The following is a 26,615-nucleotide window of genomic DNA, read 5'->3' as shown; positions in this document are numbered from 1 at the left end:
CAGTTTCTGGCCTCTCTAGGCACAACCTACATTTGACAAGACTGTAGCAGTTGGATTTGAGAAACAATACAGAGGTACCGAGTACCCATACTACTGGGCCTTCGTGGATAATAACAGGTTCAATTACTGGCCCAAAAATAAAAATGTATGGAGGTGATCACTTGCTCTCCTTGTAATTAGAAATTAAAACCCTACTTGGGTTTGTGGCCCAGTTAATTTACAGTTTACAAGAGAAAAGCAGTTACAAAATCATAGTCACCTCAAGATAAATTGAAGGGGAATTCGAGAGGGTAACACACTCTCTAACCCCGATTTACATTTTAAGTCCTTAGGACTTAAATGAAATGTTACTTGAGAAGGAAGAAAGTTTACATTTTAGGAAATTGACTGTTAAATAGTTAATGATTGGAACCTTCCCCTCGATTCAGCTTGCGGAAATAACTACAGAGATAGAAAACTGGTCGCCATTACCTGGGCTGGTGTTCTGCCTGCCGAAGAATGAGGACCCTCGCCTCATCTCTTAATACACACACTCAGTAATACGACGATGGATAAGACAAGTTAGGTCGAAAACGCGTCGGCTTTTATACCTGAGAGGAAGGTTCGAGAAGGGTCTGGACTAAATCCGGATACACCCTCTCATTTTATTGGAGAGTCAAAAGTTACAATAAGCGTATGATTGGCTGAAAATTAAATACACAAAATTTCTGATTGGCCAGACTCCCAAGCTGGCGGGATGAGTAAGAAGTGTTGCAAACCTTAAAGTATCAAAAATAAGGAATAGATTCTGTTCAGAAAACCTGTAAACACAAAATTTCTTTAAGTTTCTAGTTATTCCACTTTTCACCAGAGAGTATGACATTGGTTTTTTAATAGAGGCATTTATGGAGAAAAGTCCAAATTTCTTGAAATAGTTGTTGCAACCAGTGATACACCAAAACAAAAGAAATCGAGTCATTTTAGGAAACTTTAAAATAACATATGACTCTATCATGTTAGTAGTGACGTCTTTTGATCAACGTCCGAACTTCTTGTACTAGATGTTTCAATTTTTATATGAGAGATAGCGTTCTTGAAGGCGCTTCATTTAAATGTACGGGGAAGAGGTGTACCTCCTGGTACAGACCTCCCTCCCCCAAAAGTTCTTCCCTGGTTGTGGCACACAGTAGAACTTTACAAGAAAAAGTTGTTGGAAAATCACCGATGGAAAATTATTTGCTGAAAGTTCATTTTAGAGAAAAATATTTTGAAACCCCATGTTGAAGTCTTCCCACAGTAGTTTAAGTCTGTGGTGCCTAGTTCAAGTATGACGGCAAAATCAGCCGTCTCTGCCGATACCAGGGTGATGTCCTTCGGACCCCCTAGTACCCTCAGATACACCTCTCCCGTAACTACGAGAGGAGTAGTCATGGTGATGGTCGCCGCCTCCCAGATGTAGAAGTACTGTTCCAAGATGGGCTGGCGGTTGAGTTACCGCACCTCAGCCCTTGCCGGAAAAGAGGATCTCCGGTGCGCCTTTCAGAAGGAGACTGAACTGGAGTGAAGAGGGTCCTTACCCCATGCCGGCATCGCTTGCCAGATGTTGAAACACGCCCGCCGACAGCTGATAGGGCACTGAAACAATAATTAACTTGGCGACAGTGGTTGTTTGATGGTGTTGAGAGCACAATTTTTTTAAATTGTAGATTGTAACGAGGCAGGTGGCGTTGAGGATGACTGTGTATCTGTAGGCCGGGATTTTGAGACGGAGGTTAGGTAATGGCCACCAGGCCATGGCAAACAGGCACATTTTTAATAGAGAGGAAGGTTGTACAAGACAATTCCCTTATGGTCGGGTCAGAAGGCCTCCATATTACAATATTAAGTTACCTAATAAATTTTAAAATTCCAAACAGGTATGAAAGAAAAATAACCTTCTCTTACTGCCAAGATTTAGTGACCTAGGTGGAATTTATACTGGTTTCACCTGAGAAAGGTGAACGCTAAGTATCTTCTCAGTGGCTGGGTTGCTGACCAATAAAGTGACAGGGGTTAGGAAATTTAAAATAATACATGGCCCATGAAATTTGTGGGCAAGCTCGCCCGCAGGTACAAATTTTTTTACCATAACCTGATCTCCAACTTTTAAATTGGTGGGCCTCCTTCCATAATCATATCTTTCCCTATCCTTTTCATGAGAAGCTTTAAGGTTACTTATAGCCTTTTTCCATACATCTCTAATATTATCGGGATCTATTGTCTCTGGCAATATGTCACTAAGTGACCAAAGATTAGAGAGCGGCGTGGTGGGAACAAACTTGAACATGACAGTTGCCGGAGTGAACTTGCGAGACTCATGAAGTGCTGAATTTAAGGGAAAAGATAACCAATGCAACGAAGTATTCCACCTGGAATGATCTTCATGATAAAAAGGGACCAACGCAGATCGAAGATTACGATAGACTCGCTCAGCCAAAGGTGATTGAGGGTAATAAGCAGAAGTTGTTACATGTGAAATGGACAGGTCAAAACATAAGTTAGATGTGAAAGCCTTAGCATTATCAGAAACAATATATTGACAGGGGTCAAAAGAAGCAATGATATTAAGACAGGAAATCATAGACTGAGCTGTTGCCAGCTTAGTTGGAAACAGCCATGAATATCTAGTGAAGCCATCTACACACACCAGAATGAATTTATTTCCTTTACCCTTTGATTGGGGGAAAGGTCCGATGTAGTCTATATATAGACGTTCCATGGGGCGAGACGCTTGATGCGAATACAATAGTCCTAGCTTAGTAGACAAGGTGAGCTTTCTAAGCAAGCAAGATTTACAATTTTTACCATTTCTCTTAATTTCACCACAATACCCTTCCAAATAAACATTTCCCTGATCTTTTCTCAAGTTTTGAAAATGTTTAAATGCCCCCCTGATGGGGTCTCATGATAGTATTTGAAGATCATGGGCACAAGCACAGCTGGAACCACTAATTGGATCTTCTGATCGTACCTTGAAGGGCAACACAAAACCTCGTTCCTCAATACATAAGGGACAACATGTTCCCCAGAAGAGAGGGTTTTCATAAAGGGAGCCAGCTCTGGATCTTCACATTGATATATCTCAATATCACAAAATAACATAGGGGCATCAGTCAGAATAGCATTGTTACACGAAGGTATGGGTGTGGGAAGAGAAGAATTATCTTCGTGTTAGTCCATCAGCAACTACATTTTTTGATCCTCTAATGTGTCTTACATCAAACTGGAATGCAGAAGTCCTGGTAGCCCAACGGGCAATACGTCCAGTATGATGAAGCCTAGCTAATACCCAGCTTAAGGCTTGGTTGTCAGTCTCTTGTTCAAATTTGACATGTTTCAAATGAAGGCAGAATTCTCTAGGGCAAACAATACTGCCAAGCCCTCATATTCATAGATTGAATATTTGGCTTCTTGAGCCGATAAGGTCCTAGAAGCATAGGCGATGGGCCACCTTCCGATTTTGGTTTCCTGAAGAAGGACCGCGGCAACAGCCGATGAAAAGGCATCTGTTTGGACTATAAATTTCTTAGAAAAATCTGGCATGGCTAATACAGGGGCATTACAAAGAGCTAATTTCAGGTCTTCATAAGCGGCTTGCTGCGACAGCCCCCATTCAAATTTGACTCCTTTCCTACGCAATACGTTGAGGGGCGCCGCCCTGTTAGCGAAGTTAGGAATAAATTTCCTGAAGAAATTCACCATGCCTATGAACCTGGCAATACCTTTGATGTCCTTAGTAGGCTTGAAGTCACGAATAGGGTGTGTTATAGAATGGTCAATGGAAACAGCATTGGGTGACACGATATGCCCTAAGAACGACATAGAAGGCTTAGCAAGAGCTACCTTAGATAATTTAACAGTCAACCCAGCTTTTGGAAAGTGATTGACTACTTCCTTTAGATGATCTAAGTGTTCTTCAAAGGTCTCAGAAGACACGACGATATCATCGAGGTAATGATACAGATATTCAAATTTGTTGTCTGAGAAGACCCCATCTAGCAGAGTGGTAAGAACAGCTGCACCCGTGGAGAGCCTGAAGGCATGCGGTTATATTCATACAAGTTCCAATCCATGGTGAAAGCCGTTAGATGTTTCGATTCTTCTGTTAGAGGTAACTGGTTATATACCTGATTAAGATCAAGGATGGTAAGGAAATTGGCCTTTCATAACCATGAAAAACAAGACTGAAGATCAGGAAGGGGCATGGATTGTAACACCACCTTACGGTTCAAAGCCCTGTAATCAATCACAGGCCTGAAGCCACCTTGCGGTTTCGGCACAAGAAAAATGGGCGATGAATACACAGACTTTGAAGGTCTAATAATACCATCCCTTAACATCTAGTCGATGATTTTCTTAAGACCTTCATTTTAGATAGGGACAGCCTATAAGGCAGAAACCTAACTGGAATAGAATCGGTCAACTCAATCTTATATTCAATAAGGTCAGTAAGGCCAAGTGTATCTGAAAATACATCAGGAAAGGACTGACACAACCTTCTAATACTTTCAGCCTGATCCTCCAGTAGATGCCTAAGATCTAGCAACATTTTACTCTGGATAGGCGAAATAGATGAACATGATACAGAATTACATTTCAAAAGGGGAATATTATAGTTACTAGCAAACTTGAAGGTTAATGACTTGCTCTGAATGTCGAGCACATGACCAGTGTTAGACATGAAATCGGCCCCCAATATTATAGGGCAAGGCAATTGTTTAGTGACAAACAACTTCACTTTCCAGGTAAATTTTGAAATACAAACTTTAGCAAAAATGAAACCTAAAATTTCTTATGGAGATGAGTTAGCCGAGACACATTTAACAGAAGATGGACAATTTACAACAGGTTTTTAATTTAGAATACTATTCTTCAGAAATAATGGTGCTCACACTTGCATAGTCTAATAGATCCATGATGGGTTCGTTATTTTTCTTTAATTTGAGAAATGCCACGAATCCAGTTGTCTTTGCCACAATTTTGACGCATCCTCTGGGGCCTTCAAATGATATATTAGAAGAAATTTCACCCGTAACAGAACTTTTACTTGATTCAATGGGGACTGAGCCTCGGGAAGATGAACATACTGACTCAGCCGATTTTCTATTATCAGGTTTAGCAGACATAGCACCCAAAGTTGGGCACGATAGTGTGTTGTTAAGGTTAGTGTAATTCTTGGGCAAGATGAATAAATGAGCCACATTTAAAGCAACCTTGAGATGGACATGCTCTGTTCCTAGTCCCACTAGATTTTATCAAGGGGCATTTGGTTCAAAGATGTTCAGTTGATCCGCATACATAACCTTTGCGAGTGAGAATTGTTCGGCGACGTGTTGGCCGAGAAGTGTTAGAAGACGGAGGGGTCTCCTTGGTGACTCGTAATGTGTCGGCATACCTTACTCCTTCAGCCGACACAGCCATGGCCTCTAATTCAGAGAAGGTTTGGGGTCGAGATGCAAAACATAGATACGACCTATAGGGTTGAGAAATGCCTTCAACTATCGTCTACACAATTTGGTCTTCGCGGAAATGAAGAGCGAATACCCTGGTGTAAAACTTAATATCCTGAATAAATTCAGCAAGGTTTTCGTCCAACCGCTGTACTCTAAAGTAGTACTTTTGGATTAACGATGACTTGGCTCTATCCAGAATGAAGTTAGCCAGTAGATGGGCGTGGAATTCTTCTGTAGATGATCGATCAGCTATTACTTTAACTATTTTGTCCAAAAGGACACCTACAGTATAAAGATAAATAATTTGAAGTATATGGGAATGAGAGAAAACAACACTAAAGCATGTTCTTGAAACTCCACTACAAATCTTAAGGAAGAAATGACCTCATTAGTCAAATTTACTGAAAACTTGGAAATGCCCTTAAGCAATATAGCCAATGGGTGAGGCAACCTACTGAAACCGGGTGACATAATAGGTGACGGCATAGGAGGTCGAGAAGGCTCAAACACTGCATTAGTCAAAAAGAAAGGTGGAAGTTGTCTTGGATGACCAGACTCGGTTTCCGATGTTGCAGATGTTTGTTGAGTGGCGACGGATTTCCTACTCTCAATAGATTTACTAGGATCCTCTTCCGTAGATAGGTTTACCGTAGGAACTTGGTTGGCCTTAGGAGTAGCGGCCACGGTCATCAATTGACTAACTCTATTAGACATATCGGACAGATGTTCAACCAAATTGCTAGCCTCCTTAGCATGATCATCCTTTAATTTTAGAGACATTAGATCCCTAGCCCTATTGTAGAAATGAGACAGCCTAGCCTGTGCTCTTTTAGGTTGGTTGGCAGATGGATCACTCACTTCCAAAAACTAACTATGGACACTAGTTCGGTGGTATTGTCAGTGATAGTGGATAGAGCTTCATCAATTTCTTTCTCCCCAAATACTGGGATGCAAATAGGAAGTTCTAACGACTCTTTAAGTTCGGCATTATCTGCCACAACCATGCCTCCAGATTGACCTTTCTAATTAAAAGCTCGTGAATCAATTCCTCCTTGCGCATGTACCCAGGAGTGAGGACTTTGCGAGGACCAGACATGTTGGCAGAAAAATTTAATAATTTGGAAAATTTCCAGCAACCGAGAACATTCTTGGAGTTCAGAGCAATTTCTATGTTTAGATGTCAAAAGGGGCTTTATCTAGACCCATTCTACCACACTCCGCTACCACTTGTTACCGAGTTTTCGTGGAACGCAGAGGTGAAAGAAGGTGCGGGCTGGAATTGGTCTGTATACGATAGTGAAAGATGAATTTAAAAATTCAAAATAATGGTTATATTTCTTTTCAGATCTTAAATTTTAACAATACTCTTCACATGGTGAAAGAACAAGACTTCAGGTACGAAGCTATTTTGGTACAAAACAGAAAAACCAAGAATTGGTAATTTACAATTTTGAGCTTCAAGCTCCTAATTAAAAAAGTTCCCAACATCACTAATTTTGTGTTTAGTTAGATAGACAAGGAGGGATATCTCCCGAAACACAATTTTCAAGAGTACTTTGCTCCAACAGTTACAAGTTATGGCCTTTCAAAGGCACCACTCAATATTACATTACTAGAAACAACTTACATGCTGTACAAATTCTACCAAGGAGACTGCGCTCCCAAACACTTACAGCCTACTCAAGGCAACTTTTAACTTTTAGCTTTGCATAATACAGTTTCTGGCCTCACTAGACACAACCTGCATTTGACAAGACTGTAGCAGTTGGATTTGAGAAACAATATAGGGGTATCGAGTACCCATACAACCGGGCCTTCGTAGATAATAACAGGTTCAATTATTGGCCCAAAAATCAAGATGTATGGAGGCGAACACTTGCTCTCCTCGAAATCGAGCTAACTTGTCTTATTGATCATCGCATTACTGAGTGTGTGTAGTAAGAGAGGAGGCTGGGGTCCTAATTCTTCGGCACACAGAACACCAGCCTGGGTAATGGCCACCAGTTGGCTTGTGGCCTGATGATGCAGAGGCTAACCCCAAACTACTGAGGTGACTAGATTGACAAGTTAATTTACAATTTACAAGAGAAAAGCAGTTACAAAGTCATCATCACCACAAGATAAATTGAAGGAGAATTCGAGAGGCTAATGCACTCTCTATCCCTGATTTACAGTTTAAGTCCTTAGGACTTACATGAAATTTTACATGAGAAGGAAGGAAGTTTACATTTTAGAAAATTGACTGTTACATAGGTAAAGATTTGAACCTTCCCCTCAAGTTCAGCTTGCAGAAATAACTACAGAGATAGAAATCTGGTGGACATTACCTGGGCTGGTGTTCTGCCTGCCAAAGAATGAGGACCCCCGCATCCTCTCCTAATACACACACTCAGTAATGCGATGATCAATAAGACAAGTTAGCTCGAAAAGGCGTCAGCTTTTATACCTGAGAGGAAGGTTTGAGAAGGCTCTGGACTAAATCCAGACACACCCTCTCATTTTATTGGACATAAAAAAGGTACAAGAAGTGTATGATTGGCTGAAAATTAAATACACAAAATTTCTGAATGGGCAGACTCCCAAGCTTACGGAATGAGTAAGAAGTGTTGCAAACCTTGAAGTATCAAAAATAAGGAATAAATACTGTTCAGGAAACCTATAAAGACAAAATTTCTTTAAATTTCTAGTTATTCCACTTTGCACCAGAGTGCATGACATTGGTTCTTTAATAGAGGAAAGTCCAGATTTCTTGAAATAGTTGTTGCAACCAGTGATACACCAAAACCAAAGAAATCCAGTCATTTTAGAAAACTTCAAAATAACATATTACTCTATCATTTTAGTCCTAAATGCAGATCAGTAGTAATTGATTGATTGATTGTTATGGTAGTTATTTTGGATGATGATGATTCTTGTTGTTTAAAGGGGCCTAGCATCAAAGGTATCGGCCCCGGTAGCTATTTCTGGAAGATTGTGGGTTTCCCCTCATGTTCTAATAATAACTATCCTTTACTGCCACTCACAACAATCAACAAGACTTGTAGAAGCGAGTTCTGAAAACCCAGTAGTCAGCGAAGATGCAATAACAAAGACATCCTCCTTAACTATACTCTTAATACTGATGTTTTGAGCCTGTTTATAACTCTCGGCAGTCAGTTTAGCCAAGTAGGCCTGCGATGGACAGTTGAGTTGTATTCTTAATATTGTGAAGGTCATTGTATTTTGGTAGCTATAATTTTAATATGCATTTCTTTTGTGTGCGTGTGTGTGTGTTCAAATCATATAAGTGTATTATTCTTATTCCTTTGGATTGGAAAACTAAATTATGTAATTATTATCATTGTAGTCGTCGTTAATTTTAATAATGTACAAACTCGTAACTTTCCTTATCGGGAAAACGAGGGGCCCTTTTTCAGTTATTGTTGGGGATCTGAGATTCTTCTCTTTTTTTTTTTTGCTAGTGGCTTTACATCCCACTGACACAGATAGATCTTATGGCGACGATAGGATAGGAAAGGCTAGGAGTGGGAAGGAAGCGGCCATGGTATTAATTAAGGTACAGCCCCAGCATTTGCCTGGTGAGAAAATGTGAAACCACGGGAAACCATCTTCATGGCTGTCGACAGTGGGATTCGAACCCACTATCTCTCGGATGCAAGCTCATAGCTGCGCGCGCCTAACCGCCTGGCCAACTTGCCCAGTCGAGGCTCTTGGTGCCACTACTGGCAAATAGGCTCATAAAACACATCGGAAACTTCGCCCGTCATTTACTCAGAAACGGTTGAGTATCTATGGATAACAGTTAAATTGAAATAATAAATATGGTAGTTCAACCTATTCAATACAAGTAAATAAGAGATGTAGAGATTACATTCTTATTTAATTAAAAGTGGAAATGGTACCGGTTTTGACCCCAGTCTGGGTCATTATCAGCCGATTATAACTCTAAAAACAATGCATAAGTAAGAAAGAAGTTAACAATCAAGTTCACACAAACATTGCGTGTGCCGTGCTGATGCTCGGAAGAGTACGCATTACTTCTTTTATGTGACTTACATTCCACTTCATCTGAATTTTACAGTGCCTACCCCCGTCATATCGCCTCTTCAACTGATATTGTGTGAACTTGACCGTTAACTTCTTTCTTACTTATGCATTGTTTTTCGAGTTATAATCGGCTGATGATGACCCAGACTGGGGTCGAAACCCGTACCATTTCCACTTTTAATTAAATAAGAATATAATCTCTACATCTCTTATTTACTTGTATTGAATAGGTTGAACTACCATATTTATTATTTCAATTTAACTGTGATACTTTTCAATACGGAACAATGAAATTTTTATCTTTAAATATCTATGGATAAGCTGAAACATGTGATCACTTATTTCGATCGCTCTTTCACTGAGCCAAGTTTCTGGGAAATCAGGTTATTAACACTTGGCGGTTTCCCCTCGGCAGGCGGTTGAGGCGCTGGCCTTCTATCGCAGGTTCGATCCTGGCTCAGTCTGGTGTTATTTGAGAAGATGCTCAAATACGTCAGTCTCATGCCAGGAGATTGATGTGCACATTAAAGAAATGCTACGGGACAAAATTTCGGAACCTCAGCGTCCCCCGAAAGTGTGAAAGTAGTTAGTGAGATGTAAGAGCATTATCATCATCATCATCATCATCATCATCATCATCTTTGCACTGTCAAAGATGCGAAACTGCCTTCCCGCTGCATTCTGCTCTAATAAAAGGCCAAAGCAAAACACTACAGAAATTAATAACTATATCTTGAGTGTGAATAATTGAATCATGTTGAAACCCAATGAAAAATAATAAAAATAAACAATGCATATATCTTACAAAGAAAATGTTTAAAATCTTCGTTAGAAATACATTTGTTAACTAGAATATTTATAGAGAACCAATTTAAAATGGCAGGTTCTCGTAAGTTACATCCATTTGTTTTTAAATTTGACTAATGCTTGATTTTGTAATAGTTGCAGTTGAATTTTCAAAAACCGGCATGTGCTGTTTAAATTAGTCAAACCCCACTGTCGGCATCCTTAAAGACTGTTTTCTGTGGTTTCCCGTTTTCGCACTAGACGAATGCTGGGGCTGTACCTTAATTAAAGCCACGGCCACATCCTTTCTACTCCTAGGCCTTTCCTATCCGATTGTCGCTATAAGACCTATCTGTATGCATGCGACGTTCTGCAAATTTAAAAAAAAGTAAAAGAATAACCATTTTATGTTTTTATTTTTGGGGGGGAGTGACAGGAGAGGCAAAATCGTCTTCTTGGTATGGCCTTGTGTCTAAAGTGTATAATAGATAAATGAATAGTATAATCACCTAAACCAGTCTTGATGTAGATGTAATTGACCGAGAAAAATTCTTTGAATATATTCTGGACCCCACCATTAGATGTGAGGTTGACTCAAGTCAGCCAGCAAAGGTAAACGCGGAGCAGCGAGTGATGTATGAACCAGCCATCAGCTACTTCAAAGAATCATACATCATCTCCTGTATAAGGGTTGTAGGACATTTCATCGGAGCAAGAGGAACCATATCAAAATTCTTAGTTGAGTTCTTCAAAAGTGTGGGCATTCCCAAGAATCTGTACTATGATTTAGCCATCTTGGCCATTAATCACTCCACCCAAATTGTTAGAAATCACCTCTATAGCACTGCACACGAGAAGGATTAACTCGAGAAAACTCTTCAATATTCAAATTTTATGGTATACTGTGTCATATTTAGGCAGCCTATCATTGTAGGAAGTACAGATAATAATAATAATAATAATAATAATAATAATAATAATAATAATAATAATAATAATAATAATAATAATAATAATAATGAGAGCCTCCGTGGCTCAGATGGCAGCGCGTCGGCCTCTCACCACTAGATACCACGGTTCAAATCCCACTCACTCCATGTGTGATTTGTGCTGGACAAAGCGGAGGCAGAACAGGTTTCTCCTTGGTTACTCTGGTATTCCCTGTCATCTTCCATTCCAGCAACACACTCCATTATCATTTCATAACATTTATCAGTCATTCATAAATCACTTGGGAGTGGCAACCCCATTTTAATAATAGCCTATATATGGTTCATTCATTACATCCCAGACCCGGTCAAAGACTGGAAACTGGTTGTAGGTTTTCATTTTCAATAATAATAATAATAATAATAATAATAATAATAATAATAATAATAATAATAATTGCACGATACTTCTCAAAACTTCTTAACTACACTGAACCCACTGAAAGATTTCATGAAGAAGCATCCCGTTTCACTCACACAGAATCACCTCCACCAAACCAGGAAGAAACTCAGAGCCACATTAAATGACTAAAGAACAAGAGAACCTCAGGAAGAGACAGGATTGTTGCAGAATTCCTTAAGAATCTTGGTCCAAGTTCACTCAAAGAACTGACAGAAATCATACAGAAAATCTGGAAAAACGAAAAACTTCCCAAAGACTGGAAATGTGCCTTGATTCACCCACTTCACAAAAAAGGAGACAAAACTGATGTCAACAACTAAAAGAGAATCTCCTTCCTTGAAGTCGGCTACATAATTTTCTCTGCATGCCTGTTGAAAAGAATACAAGAACAACTCAAACTTAAGATTGGTGAATATCAAGCTGGGTTCCGCCCTCACAGATCGTGCACTGAACAGATCCTCAACCTCTAAACCGCTTTAGAATTCAGGGCCCTCATAAACTTTCCAATCATCTGTACCTTCGTAGATTTCAAAAGGCTTATAATTAAATTGATCGTCAATCTCTGTTTATCATCCCGAAAGAACAGGGACTAGACTCTAAAACGCTAAACTTGAGCAAACAGACCCTCAGTGGCACGAAGTAAAGAGTGAAATTCATGGGAGAAATCTCAGACGAATTCCTGATAAAAACTGGTGTCCTGCAAGGGGATGGATTGTCACCCCTCCTCTTCAACCTCGTCCTAGATAAGGTGATGAGGGTATGGGAAAAAGAACTGAAAGTGCAAAATAGCTGGAACCCAGTAAACATTGGGACACAAAAAAATCTTGAAATTCCATGCTTAGCCTTCGCGGATGATCTGGCCCTCTTGTCCATTGATGAAGTTGCAGCGATAAAGCAAGTTAAAATTCTCCAAGAATGTGCCAGAAGGTTTGGACTTCATATACCCTTCCGGAAAACTGAATTTTTCTGTTCAAAACTAGACATCCATAGTCTCAATACAAAATATAGACAAATCAACTGAGTCCCTTACTTCAAATACCTGGGTGAAATCCTCAAACCAACCGGACAAGAAAAAATAGCCCAAAACAACCGTGACCAAAAACTCAGAAGAACATATGGGAGAACAAGAGAAATCTACAACAAAAAATGTATGTCTCTCCACGTTAAAATTAAACATTGCAATACTGTAATCAAACCTGGGGCTTTATATGCAGGGGAAATTAATGCTTCATAAAAAGGGCGACCTGAAAAATATCCTAAAAGAAGAGCGAAAAATCATGAGGAAAATTTTAGGACCAAGACACACGGACTCCAATCCCGAAAATCCACAGAAAAATTATATAATATTGTGGCTGACCTTAGAAAAAGAACGCTAAAATTTTATGGGCATGTTAAGAGGTTTCCAGAAACCAGACTAACCCACCAAGTTCCTGAAAGAGTTGATAAACTGAAGAATTACCCTTTGATACAACAAACAAAAGCGGACATGAAGAACGCACAAATTTAACCTGAAGAAAGTTTGACTTGAAATATATATAGAAAGAAAATTGACAAGTGGGAAGTTACTCCAAAGAATGAAGTACCAAAAAGAGCAGGTACCAAGTGGACGGAAGAAAGGAAGAGGATCTTTATTCAACAGATGAAAGTATTCTGGATCCTCCGCAAATGAAATCATAAATAAAGCTTTGTGTGTTCCGAAAGTTACCATTCACGCATAATAATAATAATAATAATAATAATAATAATAATAATAATAATAATAATAATAATAATAATAATCATCATCATTCTGTTGTCTCTGATACCATGGTGAACATCTTTTGATTATATGCCATCTATGCTTTTTGCATGTCAGTTTCTAAGTTCCATTACACTCCACCAGAGGGCGATATAGGCATGAAACATTACTTAATGGAGTGCCACATGGACTTTCTTCCAACCTTCCAAAATCTGACTACTTCTGTCGGTTTTGAACCTGCAATCTTGACAATGTGAAGCTTGATGCTCTGCCACTGATCCACAGCTTGTTGTAATGTGCAAACTTTCAGTTGAAATGAATAGAACCCTGCTGCGATGAATTAACATAGCCTATTGTTGGGATGCGAAAACATGTAAAAATAAACTCGCTTTATATTTTTAGGCCTACTTAGCTTCCCAACTGTACATATCCAACACCAATCCTGGAAAATTTTTCCGATTTTGCTTGTTGAAGTCTAAATTTGTCTGTCGTAAGCAAGATGCAACTAGCAAAAGGAACAAGGCTCAGTCGATGTACCGGTATTATATCAAACCATGCGGAGATCAAAGAAAAGCACAGGCCACATTCCTATGTAGAGCTAATGCATTGCTCAAGTGGACCAACTTGCATGATACATCTCGTTCATGTGGCTCTCTAATGGTCATTTTTACATGTATTTTTATAGTCTTCGAAGTGTTCTAATCGGGTCCAACGGACTGTTAAAGTCGAAGGTTCTTTAACTGAACTGACTCTGAAAAAGAATTGCTGCATTCTTTATAATGTTATTTGCTCTACATCCGACTAACTATCTACTTTTACGGTTTTTGGAGATGCCGAGGTGCCCGAATTTTGTCCTGCAGAAGTTTTCACGTGCCAATGAATCTACTGACATGAGGCTGATGTATTTGAGCACCATTAGATACCACCGGACTGAGCCAGGATCTAACTTGCCAAGTTGGGGTCAGAAGGCCAGCGCCTCAACCGTCTGAGCCACTCAGCCCGGTGCTTCATTCTTAACATATCTGTCCATAGTTGAATTTCGAAGTATACACTACTGAAAGAGAATGACACGATCAGACCAACACTATTCTATCTGGAGAAGAAATTATCAACCACTGTCACTTCTTAGGAGGCTTCAGTTGATATGTTTCTTGGAATTCGCACTACTGTTGATTAAAAAATGTGGTTGTGGAGGGGCGGGGGAGGGGGGTAAACTTAATTTTCGTGGGAAAGTTTTGTGAACATTTAGTCATCTAAATATTAAGTGTTATAAGATTAATGAGCAGCTAAGAATGAGCAGAAAATCTCTGAATTAGTTCTTCATTCGAGTTACTGGATGCAGAACTTACTTGAATTTAATATTCTGTAATCAAGATAATCTCTCGGGATTTATGCTGCATGAAATTAGAGAAATTGATTGAAGTTTAGCAAAAACTTTGTCATTTTGTAAAAAGAAATCCATAAGACTGGAATTAATTCCATGAAAAGCTATCTCTACTTCATTTACATGTTTTGGCGTTATTCGGACAGAATGGGGTGATCTCGAGGAAGTGAAACATCAAGCTCTCCAGCCCAAAGACATACCATAGAATGGAAGAGTGACATTACGGTATTTGCTGATTATAGTTCACTTCGGTTATGACGGTATCATATAATTTATTAGTAGGCCTTTCGGTTATGACAGTATCATATAATTTATTACTAGGCCTTTCGGTTATGACGGTATCATAAACTGGTCTCTTCAGTTTGTCCATCTTAATGTCATGGCGCCGTAGCTGTAATTTCCTTTCGCGAGTGTTGTGACGAATAGACCTAAAGAAATCGAGGGGCATTGAGGAACCATCACTGATGTCTGATTGCAATTTTGTGAGTTTTCTTCTCGAAGTGCTTGCAATGTAATCACTATTTGGAGTGAAGGAAGTCGCAGTTAAAAATGTTTGCACATAATGTTGAAATTCTCTTCTTGTGAGGGATATAGGTTATTTTTATAAGTTAAGCAAGACGGAGATATTAGTTTTGTTTAGGCTCTGTTATGTTATAAAGCATGACACTTTGCATTTTGTTGCATTCGTGTTTCATTATAAGATGATCTCAGGGCAATGACAAATGGCAGTCAAGTTTGGTGCATGTGAATTCAGATAGTTACGGATTGTTGGCACCTGACATTTACAGGAAGATGTTTCTGAGGAGCTTGCCGCGTATTTCAAACGTAAAGTCTGGGATGTGATATCTGAAATTATAATGTTCGTTTCGCACTGAAACTGTGCTAGGGAAGAATTTAAACAAGAAACTCTTCTATTATTTTTTTTTATTTTCATGCATTCATGACCAAATTAGCCATCCTGGTAGCCATGATCGTTAAAGTGTCAGGTCTGTGTGGTCTGACACCGTGGCTTGCCGATTTGTGTCCCGTTGGTTGAAAACATGTTCACCATCAGAATGTGTGTTGGCAGGGCAGGAGAGGTGGTAGTATACAATTTCTAATCACTAGATTGTGTGCCAGAAGCCTGGATTAAGTTCCAAACCTCCCTGCAGTGTTCATATGGAATGAGGTCATATAACTCTGTCCATGCGGATTCCTCCGCCGAATAGGGATGTTAAGCCTTCAGCCAACTGCTTGATGTTATTTGGCAGAAGCAGGCTGTGTGTTGGCACTGGGTTACACCCCCTCCCTGCCCCATAATCATCCCACATCTAGAAACGTAGGTTGCCCAGTGGCAAGCCAGGTGAGTCAAATAAGCCTCACACACTCCCGGCCCTAATAGTCATGTAATAAGTAAGTACCTATGACCAAAGTGTATCCAGTCACTTTACATCGTGTAAAGTAAAACTTGTGGTAATATTGTAATGACTGCCTTTAATTCTTGTTCACTATTTTTTTTATTATCTGCTCTTATAATTGAAACAAATATTTTAATTTTAATATGCATTGTAAATCTGGCATTATTATTGTTTATTGAAGATATTTCCTGGACAGAGTGTTTTCCAAAGTTGCAGATTTTGCACGACACTGTTTTTCTCTAAATAATGTTTGGCCATGAAATGTAGTTAGAGACACTGAGGTTAGACCTGTGATCAAACAATCATAATTTCTGTCAGAGGTTTGGCAATTCATTATCTCCAGTAGGGTAAAAAGGAGTCTTGCTACTTAGCTGAATGGTCAGAAGTTCAGAGGGTCCTAGGTTTGTTTCCCAGCCAGATCAGGAATTTAAGTTCATATTGTTAGTTCCTCAGCACATTTCTCCATCTACAACACAACACGCTATGATGACTCGGCAGTGAATATATCTCTCCCTCTATGTAGGGTCGGTGTCTAGAAGGGCATGAGCCAGATACTCATGAAGTGCTGACCGTAACAAAGAAAACAAGAAATTGTCTCCAAAAAGTAAGGAAAGCACAAAGACATGAAAATGAAAGACTCTCTGAGCCTTACTATCTAATACCATTGAGGTACGAAAAGTGCAAGGGTTGACAAAGAGAAATAGGATATAAAGTACAGGAACCTAGCAGATGTAGTGCCTCACTGAACGGGAAATTACGTCAAAGACCCTGTAGATTCCCTGCTTCAGTCACAATTTTTTGACAGGCCATGGTTTTATTCCATTCCTCCATCCACAGGATGGCAGCACATCAACAACTCACCATGCCCAGACATGGCACAGCTGATCCACTCACCACTGACAACAAAACCACAAGGTCTACAGAATGAAACTATCATTTATATTCTGTCTGGGCTAATTCTATCATAGAGGGTCAAAAGGAATAAGAATTTATGAGCTGGTTCCATCATATACATGTAAGGTACTGAGTAATTTACCGTGTGTGAAAGTGGTTCATTCCTTTCGACCAGTCCCAGGCCGTGCTACAGGCAGCACAGACCTATAGTTTCCTAAGAGATAAATTATGGGTTACTTTGATGTTAGATAAGTTAGTCTTGTAAGTGCCAGGATGACTGGTTCAGATGGAACAGCACTGGCCTTCTGAATCCCTCAGGGTGTGTTTGATCTCAGCTCATTCCAGTGGTATTTGAAGAAGCTCAGGTGGGACAGATCTTTATTGCATATTTAAAAGGAAAAAAAAAAAAAAAAGAAAATCTTTAAATATAAAGGAGGCAATACATGTACACATTGCAAAAAAGGCAAGCAGTAACTTCAACGATCACACATACACATAAGAGATTCCCCACCATTTCCACTAGGAAAGTAAATCACATATCAGTAAAGAGCAAATGTTCACACTCCATTATTTTATATAATTAATTCACTAATGTTATTTAAACATCCCCTAAATCATATCCAAAGCAATTTTCACTGTAGTAATAATAATATTAATTAAATGTGTGATTTGATACAATCTGATGATGTTCTGTTGAGAATGAAATGTGTCATTGTGGTTTTAATGAATGGTACCTCTTTCAGGTATTACTAATGTTATTGTTAGTTTTCAACAGACTGAAAAGTCTCATAGTTACATAACAAAGTAAAATTGAAGAAAACTGGCTTGCATTATAACATACAGTATTTGAGGATTAGAAATAAAAATAATTTTGAAATTAAATTACAATGATGTAATGGAACCTTGAACCTATGCATTTATCATTAAAGAACACTGCAATATCAAAATTTTTCTCCTAGTGCTGCATTCTGTTGCAGCTTATGACTAGGCTTTGTAAACTGAAATTCCAAGATCTTGAAAATTGAAGCCCATCTAAAAAAAAGTCCCAATAGATATTGATTTTGTTCTTGTGTCGATTAACCTTATGGAAGCTCGGTAAGAGTTCTTTCTACCACACTGTAAACTCTCCCTTTTAGCCAAGCTGGTGATACTTAGCTTCCACTTATGATGATAGTGAGGATCTCACCAAGTGTGAGAAATTTCTGAAAATCAGTCTAGCAAATCTCTCTATGTCATTGTCTAGTTTCCTAACACTTGCATGTTCATTATAGTGCGAAGGGAATAGAATTTACACTTGCAGGTAGTTTGTCTCCAATATAGCTACCATGAAGTTTACCAGGAGATTCAGCTTTATCAACAATAATAAGTATCATATAGCCACAGTTACTCCATGCAAGAATTTTGTTTTGACACCATTTAGGCTGAAATGAATGTTAACATTCAATCAGTCAAGGAGTACTATTTATTACATACTAATTCACATTTTTCATGTATCTCTCGGCACAGGACAGAGCGTAATGTAGCTTCCACTGAAGTTTGAGTCTCATGTATGGTGGTTTTAGTAAGGAAAAGGATGTTGCTGAGAACTGACACCTGAGCATGGCTAGTGTGTTGTGATATCTATTTTGTCAGAATGCACCTGTTTGAATGCTGCATTGATATTTGTGTGATTGGCTGTGTCATTGAATAGTATTGTCTCTTCCTAATGTACGTAAAAATAATCCTTTTCTCGAGATCCACATTCCTAATGTGGACAGGTCCAACATCATTCATGTAATCATTTAGAGTAATGAAACAATATGTTTATGTCACCTGAATTGCAGGGGCATCGCCATTAGGTCCGATGTCTTGATATCCGTTTTCACTTATATCAATGTTATCACCAAAATTATCTTTGTTTATATGTTCTTCACTCACTAAAAATTCACTTCCACCACTACTCAGAAGTTCTATATCACTTTCTTCACCTACATGCAGCTAAGTTTCAATATCCGCAGTACTAATTCCTACCATGTTTACAGATGAAACAGCTGACCTCTACTTGCTGAAGTTCAAGATGATTATTGCTCTTCCTTTATTTCCTAAGATTTTACTGTGTGTTCATAAGTTCCTTATAAACATTTCATCATCATCATCATCATCTGTTTACCCTGTAGGTTCGGCTTTTCCCTCGGACTCAGCGAGGGATCCCACCTCTACCGCCTCAAGGGCAGTGTCCTAGAGCTTCAGACTCTTGGTCGGGGATACAGCTGGGGAGAATGACCAGTACCTCGCTCAGGCGGCCTCACCTGCTATGCTGAACAGGGGCCTTGTGGAGGGATGGGAAGATTGGAAGGTATGGGCAAGGAAGAGGGAAGGAAGCGGCCGTGGCCTTAAGTTAGGTACCATCCCGGCATTCGCCTGGAGGAGAAGTGGGAAACCACGGAAAACCCCTTCCAGGATGGCTGAGGTGGGAATCGAACCCACCTCTACTCAGTTGACCTCCCGAGGCTGAGTGGACCCCGTTCCAGCCCTCGTACCACTTTTCAAATTTCGTGGCAGAGCCGGGAATCCAACCCGGACCTCCGGGGGTGGCAGCTAATCACACTAACCACTACACCACAGAGGCGGACTTATAAACATTTCACTGCTGAAAAAACATGAAACTATCACATGGATCATGGAAGTGTGCAGCTAATGTGGCTGGGCACGAAGGACCAGATGCAAAGTGAACAGATGGGCACTAAAGTGGAGAAAGAGTTAATAAACACATTCATACATATGTGTTTTGAGGGCTTCAACCAAATAGCACCAGATATAGGAGTGCTGCATGGTCAGTGTGACAATATGCATCATCATACCAAATAACCATAGCCCTCAAGAAAAATATGCTCATCAACTTCTCAACTGTAAACAAACTGGGTCAAATTCTACCACTCTCAGTCAGTATACAGATAAATTGGCTTAGCTGAGTGGCTCATATGGTTCAGGTCCTGGCCTTCTGGCCTCACCCTGGCAGGTTCGATCCTGGCTCAGTCCGGTGGTAACTGAAGGTGCTCAAATACGCCAACCTCATGTCAGGAGCTTTACTGGCACATAAAAGAACTCCTGCGGGACAAAATTCCAGCGCCTCTGCGTCTCCGAAAACCATAAAAAAGTAGTTAGTGGGACGTAAAGCCAATAACATTATTATTTATTACAGATAAATTGAAAGAGACTCATGTATTTAAAGTTTACTGTAAATGCTGGAAAATAAGAATTGAAAAAGGATCAAAGGGGACTCACATTTCTTTCCATATTAGAAAAATGTATACCCATTTTACATTTTCAATTTTCAGTTAGAGAAATTGCCAATAACATTGTTTCTCTTTCCATTCAACAGCTTTATTGCTTGTTTCAAGTAATAGGCCCAAGTTGTAACTAGCTGCCTTTTTGAAAAGTTTGAAGCTTTTTTGTAATCATTTCTGTGCTTATATGTTCCTGTTTTCTTCTTCTTCTCCTTCTAGGACTCTGAAATCATGGGGGAGCCACCTTTCATCAAACGTGAGCCTGATTCGTCAGATGTGGAAGAACCTCAGACTGTAGTAAGTAGGGCTTTAAGAGGTGGCATTTCACATCAAAAAGTGGAAAATACTATTTTTGTAATTTTTGCAAAGTTATCATGGTTTCTTGTTGATATATCTATTAGCTTTTTTGTTTTGCACTTTTGAATTTGATGTGCAAGTTGGAGGTGGCATACAACTCTGTTTTTAGTTTTATCTTAGCCTGCATTTCCCAATGTTTGCAGTTTTTTGTGCCAAACATGCATTTTCTCAGGAGGTATCTTCCTTCAAGACACATTTCTCAGCATGAGTTCTTTCATAGTTATGCATCAGTCTGAACTGGAAATATTTTGGTAAATGTATAACATTTCCATAAGCCAAGACTTGTAGAGCCATGCTACCTTCTTCACCAAGCCAGATGGCCATGCAGTTAGCGTTGCATGGCTGTGAGCTTGCGTTTGGGAGATGGTGGGTTTGAATCCTATCCCCATTTCTACACCAGGCAAGTACTGGGGCTGTACCTTAATTAAGGACATGGCTGTTAGCTTTCTAATTCTATTTTTTTTCCTATCCTTGCATCACCAAAAACCTTCAGTGTATTAGTGCAATGTTAAACCATTAGCAAAAGAAAGTTCCATTCTTTCTAGTAACATTATTTCCTTACACAGTAACAAGCTGTTGACTAAACACTCCAAGGTGCAAGTATTATTATTGTTCAGTACACATCCTGGACAGTGACAAAACCCATTGTTTGTGTAACATAGAGCCTCTCTAAGAGCATGTGTCCAATACATTAGGAATGTTTGTTTCTAGTCAGACCATTGGTTTGCAGTGAAGGGAGTTTTATAGTTTAACATTTGGTAGTGAATTCTCATCTGTGTTGAATTCTGAGGAAGATGCAGTATTTAATAAATATCGGTTGGTGGGAATGGTTCGACACATGAGATGTGTAGAAAATATTGCACATGTTTGATATTTTACTATAAAAATAATGCTATTTCTAGATGGGTTGGTGAGTGGACTTGTTTGTATGTTTTTCATTTTATACAAGGTAAGATTTTCAAGATTCACATTCCTGAACTGTGTACTTCATGCTGAGAGCAAATTCTATATGTTTACCAAAGGTAGTAATGTAATAAAACAATTCTACAAAAAAAGGTAAGGAAATTCAGCTTAAAATGTATTTTTGTCAAAAAATTAATTTATCAAGGAAATAATAATTTTGTTAGATTAGATTACTCTCAACACTCTGAAGATATATCAGTAAGAAATTGAGATAAGTTGCATGAGTGGCTTCACAGATAATGAATGATAATTAATTTTTGCAACCCTGAAGAAAAATATTGTTAAAGAAAGAAATTATCAATATCTAACTTTACAAATTAAGTTAAAAATTGAATCTCACGATTTCCAAACTTGCCATATCAATTTTTCAGTTGTTTTTCAACCAATTGGGGAAATTGTTTCATTTTTGCATTTCTACAAATTGACCAATCATTTCTATGCCAACTGTTAGTTTTACACCAACTTCAGTTATAAAGTAACTAACTGTCTTCTTAATAAAGAAGAATTCTGGTTTTAAATGCACGACCAGGTAAGTTTTGATCTGTTAAAGTGGAAATTATAATTTTTGCAACATGGATTTTTTGTTTGAAATTAATTCTTTTCCTGTTTAGAACAGTTTATTTAATATTCAAAGAGTAATTTTGATATTACAACTAACTAATAAATGGAGTATTTAAACAAAGAAATGCACATTAATGCACTTTTAGGTAGGTAGTATGTCTGTCATCTTAATACAGAATTTATTACCTGGTTCTTGCCAACAGGCATGATGAATGTCGCAAAGGTGAGGTCCTCCATTGGTTGTACATTGATGAGGCGAGTTTTGCTGTGTAGGTCGTTTAGGATCAACTTGCAACAATGAATATGTCCCTTTGCTTGGAGTTGTCATCAGGAAGGGCATTCGGCTATAAAACTGTACCAAACCTGCATTCCTTGCCAAAGTAAAGACATTTGGAATTAGGACATAAAGAGTGTTATATTTGATTCATTGAGTGAGTATTAACGTTTATCCCTCGTCAGTTGGGTGAGGCCCGACTTTACTATATTCGCTTTCTGGTCACTTGTTGGGTGAGGCCCAATATGACATTCTATTGCCTATCTCTCTTCTACCATCTCTTAGCTGACAGAATACACGATGATGAACTGTACTGCCATCTTCTGGTTCAGCATGGCACTTTGTAAAATCCAGATACATGACAAAAAAGATAAAGACACCTCCGTACAGGCAATGAAGGCCCTTGGAGGAGTGGAAGGTAAAGGCTTCCACCATTGTTAACCGCGGCACGTGATGGGGTAGAGTGGTTAGCTCTACGCCCGACCACCTTTGCCCCCAGGAATTAACCTGCTACTCATTTTTGGTGTAGGCTGAGTAAACCTCAGGGCCATATGCACCTCTGGAAGTGGAAATCTCGTTTCTTAAATTTTACGACTTCCTGACGGGGATTCGAACCCACGTCCTTCTGGGCGAACCGAGCACGCCTTTACCGCCTCGGCCAGGCAGGCCCTAGATACTATATGACAGTCAGTCAAATATCTATTATTTAGTTCGCAGTGTAGTCGCAGCCGTGTCCAGTCCACTCATGCACATGGAGGCTTGAACGATTATAAACAAACATGGTTGCCATGCGCTCTCTTAGTCATACACAATGTACTGTTCAATGTTGCATATGTATTTTTGCACCTCTACTCCATCCTTGTACCCTAATGAATATATCTAATAGCATTTGACGGTGTCTACAAGTTAACTGGCGATGGTTGGCTTGTGTACCATAACCCAACACGTAGCCGATGCTGATGGCTGGCGCAATTATAAATCAACAGATCCTGATTTCAAGAAATCACGGTTTGCAGCAGTTTGAGGCTACAAACCACTGCAACGTATGAAACCAGAGACTGAATTAGAGTTTTACAAAGGGGCCAATGACCACAATGTTACGCCGCTTTAAACAACAAGCATCATCATCATCATCATCATCAGAGTTTTATAATTGTTCTTTACCGATTCTTTTGTTTTGTGAAATTCATAACAGAACCAGTCGGTGTGCTATAAGGATAGTAATAATAAAAAAGGAAAATAATTTGCTTTAGATTGTACATATTGCTTTTATTTGCTCCAGTGTAGCTTGCTATGAACATTTATAGGCCTATATATATATATATATATCATTTAAGAGCAAGTTTTATCTCTATAAGAATGAAAGACGAATGCAGATCATGTGAGATAGAAATTCACATTTAAAATACGAGTATTAGAGGCAACACAGAGAATTTTAATTTGAGGGGTAGGGTCTAATAAACATATTTAAACCCATCTGAAATTGAGGAACAAAATTCATCCATAAATTAATTCATCTGCAATTGTACGCTGCTGGTGATTGTTATTTTTGATGTAATTGGATGTCTGCCTGTTGATTTTCAGGAGGCATTCAGTGAGAATTTTATAGAGATGAAGATTGAACCAGCAGATATCATTGATAATCCAAGTGGAGAAGAGGAAATCAAGGATGGAGTCAAAGAAGAACTTCACATTCAGGTAACTGCCTATTTTTTTAACCCCCATTTCTGATGTTTATTCTCCCAGGAGGTAGTATACTAAGAGAAATTGAACATAGGAACAGCAAAGTTAATAGTATGCTCAAGGGCAAGTTGGCCATACGGTTAGGGGCGCGCAGCTGTGAGCTTGCATCCGGGAGATAGTGGGTTCGATCCCTACTGTCGTCAGCTCAGAAGATAGTTTTCCATGGTTTCACATTTTCACATCAGGTAAATGCTGGGGCTGTACTTTAATTAAGGCCATGGCCGCTTCCTTCACATTCCTAGCTATTTCATAGTTGCCATAAGATCTATCTGTGCCAGTGTGACGTAAAGCAAATAGCAACAAACACTGTCAGTGGTGTTCTGTATGATTCGTCTTGGAGCTAACTTCTATCTTTTTCAACAGTCCGTTTTCAGACTGACTTTGTTGTACAGGAGAGAAAGCTGAGTGGACTGAGGATATCCTGTTCATAAGTTGGAAGTCACAGACATGATGGTTGAGAGAATGGTTGTTGGTACGAACAGGTGGGAACAATGACAGCAAGATACTGAGAATATTCTAATAAAGGCTAGGAATTAACTCACTAGATGAAATTGAACCACCTCAACTGCTATGTTATGTGATGATCAATTAACCTTCCTACTCAATTTTTTTCAAAACCGCATATTTCATGAGTGGGTCGGAAAGACCCATCAAAATTTTATGTGGTAATAATGGACAAACAAGCATGTCATTGATTATTTATTATTTAAATTAATTGAAATCTTGATCTTAACATATATGCAATTAATTATGTTACTCCGATTTGCTGGGTGACATAATTTATAAACAATAAATGACGTAATGAGACATACAAGAATGGCTGGTCTCCATCATCTGAGTCAATGCAAGATGTGCTATGCATATTGACATGCTCCTGATACAAGAAAGCTTTACAAACAGCACATTTCATTTTTTTGCAGTCCTTCCATGGTCAACATACAGTGCAACAACCACGCTTTTTGTTGGTTAAATCTTGAGAACTGGTATGCGCAACTTCAAGGAGTTTTACCTTCACTGCTTGTGAAACATCTCTCTGGATTCATTCTCTGTGTTGTTGTTTCGTCATTGATTTTTCTACTTCTTTCAGGAACAAATGTCTTTTATAAAGTTTCATTGCATTGTAAGTAGGATTCACATGTATGTAGAGCACAGAAGCATTCCCCTCTTGCAAGTCCGCAAATCCTGTCCGCACCACCTTTCATGGCGTTCTAATCCAATATGATTTTTGGCTTATGTGGGGTGAATTAAAGATACTGTTTTTGTGGTGCTTGGTGGACAGAAGTATCACAGTCTTATTCTTTTTAGGCACATAACGACACTATGGTAATGTCTCACCAGAATCTAAAAGTTGATGACAGCGGATCCCGAGATCGTGATACCATAAATTCAGAAGAAATATCAGACTTGTCCTGTGGACTGTACCAACCAGTGTTAGTTTCTTTTTCAGAAGCTCACTTGCCAGGGTAAAGTCAGTGAAGAAATAGTCTGTAGTGACATTTCTCCCTGTTCCCTCAGTATCCTTGACAAGTCTCAGTACCACATTTCTTCCCTGGTTCACTCCTCTCTGTCCTATTACTCCTTTACCGGTGTAGCGGCACACACATAAGCCTTGTCCATGTCCGAGAGGAGCCATAGTTTTATTCCCTTTTTCCTCTTGGTTTGGTTGGTAAATACTGCTTAAAGGGGCAGTTTCCCCTAAAGGCAACCTTCTGTTCATCCATAGTAGTATTTTCGTATGGAACAAATACTTGAGGTAGTTGTGAAATGAAGAAGTCGAAGACATCCCTTATTGCTGCTAACTTGTCATTACGTCTGCGGCTGAACTGACTTCTTTATTATCGAAACTCAAAACTGGGTTATCGTTTGGCCGTTGGAGAGATATTATAACTCGAAGGATAGGGTGACCATCTGCTTTATTCCATAATTCTTGAAGTGATTCGCCCACTGATTTGTAGACTCCGGCCAGCAAAATCAAGCCTGTAAATACAGATAGCTGCATGTCATTGTTGGTTGTGATTATTAACGGTCAGCAGTAAAGACAGAAACTGCTACTGTTACTAAGATATGTAAATTGTACATACCTAAGACTGCTTCAACCTGTATCGAAGAAATTGTACGTACCCTCTCCATTTCACGATTTGTTTCCCATAAAATGGTTTCCAGCATTTTATCAGTGACGAATAATTTCATTGCTGACATCTGAGAATCATCTGTCCTCGGAAGAGCATATCTCGTGTGTCCAGGTGCAGTTCTCATTATGTTACCCAATCCTAAATACGCATTATTGAAATTTACGTCTCTCTGAGGTATTATCAATATAACCTACTAAAATATTGATGAGC

The 26,615-nt window shown here is 39.0% G+C and overlaps 1 protein-coding gene across 1 annotated transcript in view; it reads left to right on the top strand.

The window, feature by feature from the left end:
- Nucleotides 1-25,740, top strand: part of LOC137502978 (THAP domain-containing protein 1-like) — a 29,715-nt gene extending 3,975 nt beyond the window's left edge. Inside the window, exons 3-5 of the mRNA XM_068230266.1 lie at nt 20,595-20,672; nt 24,115-24,228; nt 25,579-25,740. Coding sequence (XP_068086367.1) covers nt 20,595-20,672; nt 24,115-24,228; nt 25,579-25,740 — 354 coding nt within the window. The remainder of the gene's footprint in view (nt 1-20,594; nt 20,673-24,114; nt 24,229-25,578) is intronic.
- Nucleotides 25,741-26,615: the final 875 nt, after the last annotated feature.

Source organism: Anabrus simplex, chromosome 14 (genome assembly GCF_040414725.1).
Source record: "Anabrus simplex isolate iqAnaSimp1 chromosome 14, ASM4041472v1, whole genome shotgun sequence".
In the NCBI taxonomy this organism is placed as follows: domain Eukaryota; kingdom Metazoa; phylum Arthropoda; class Insecta; order Orthoptera; family Tettigoniidae; genus Anabrus; species Anabrus simplex.
This window is presented reverse-complemented; position numbering and strand designations above follow the sequence as displayed.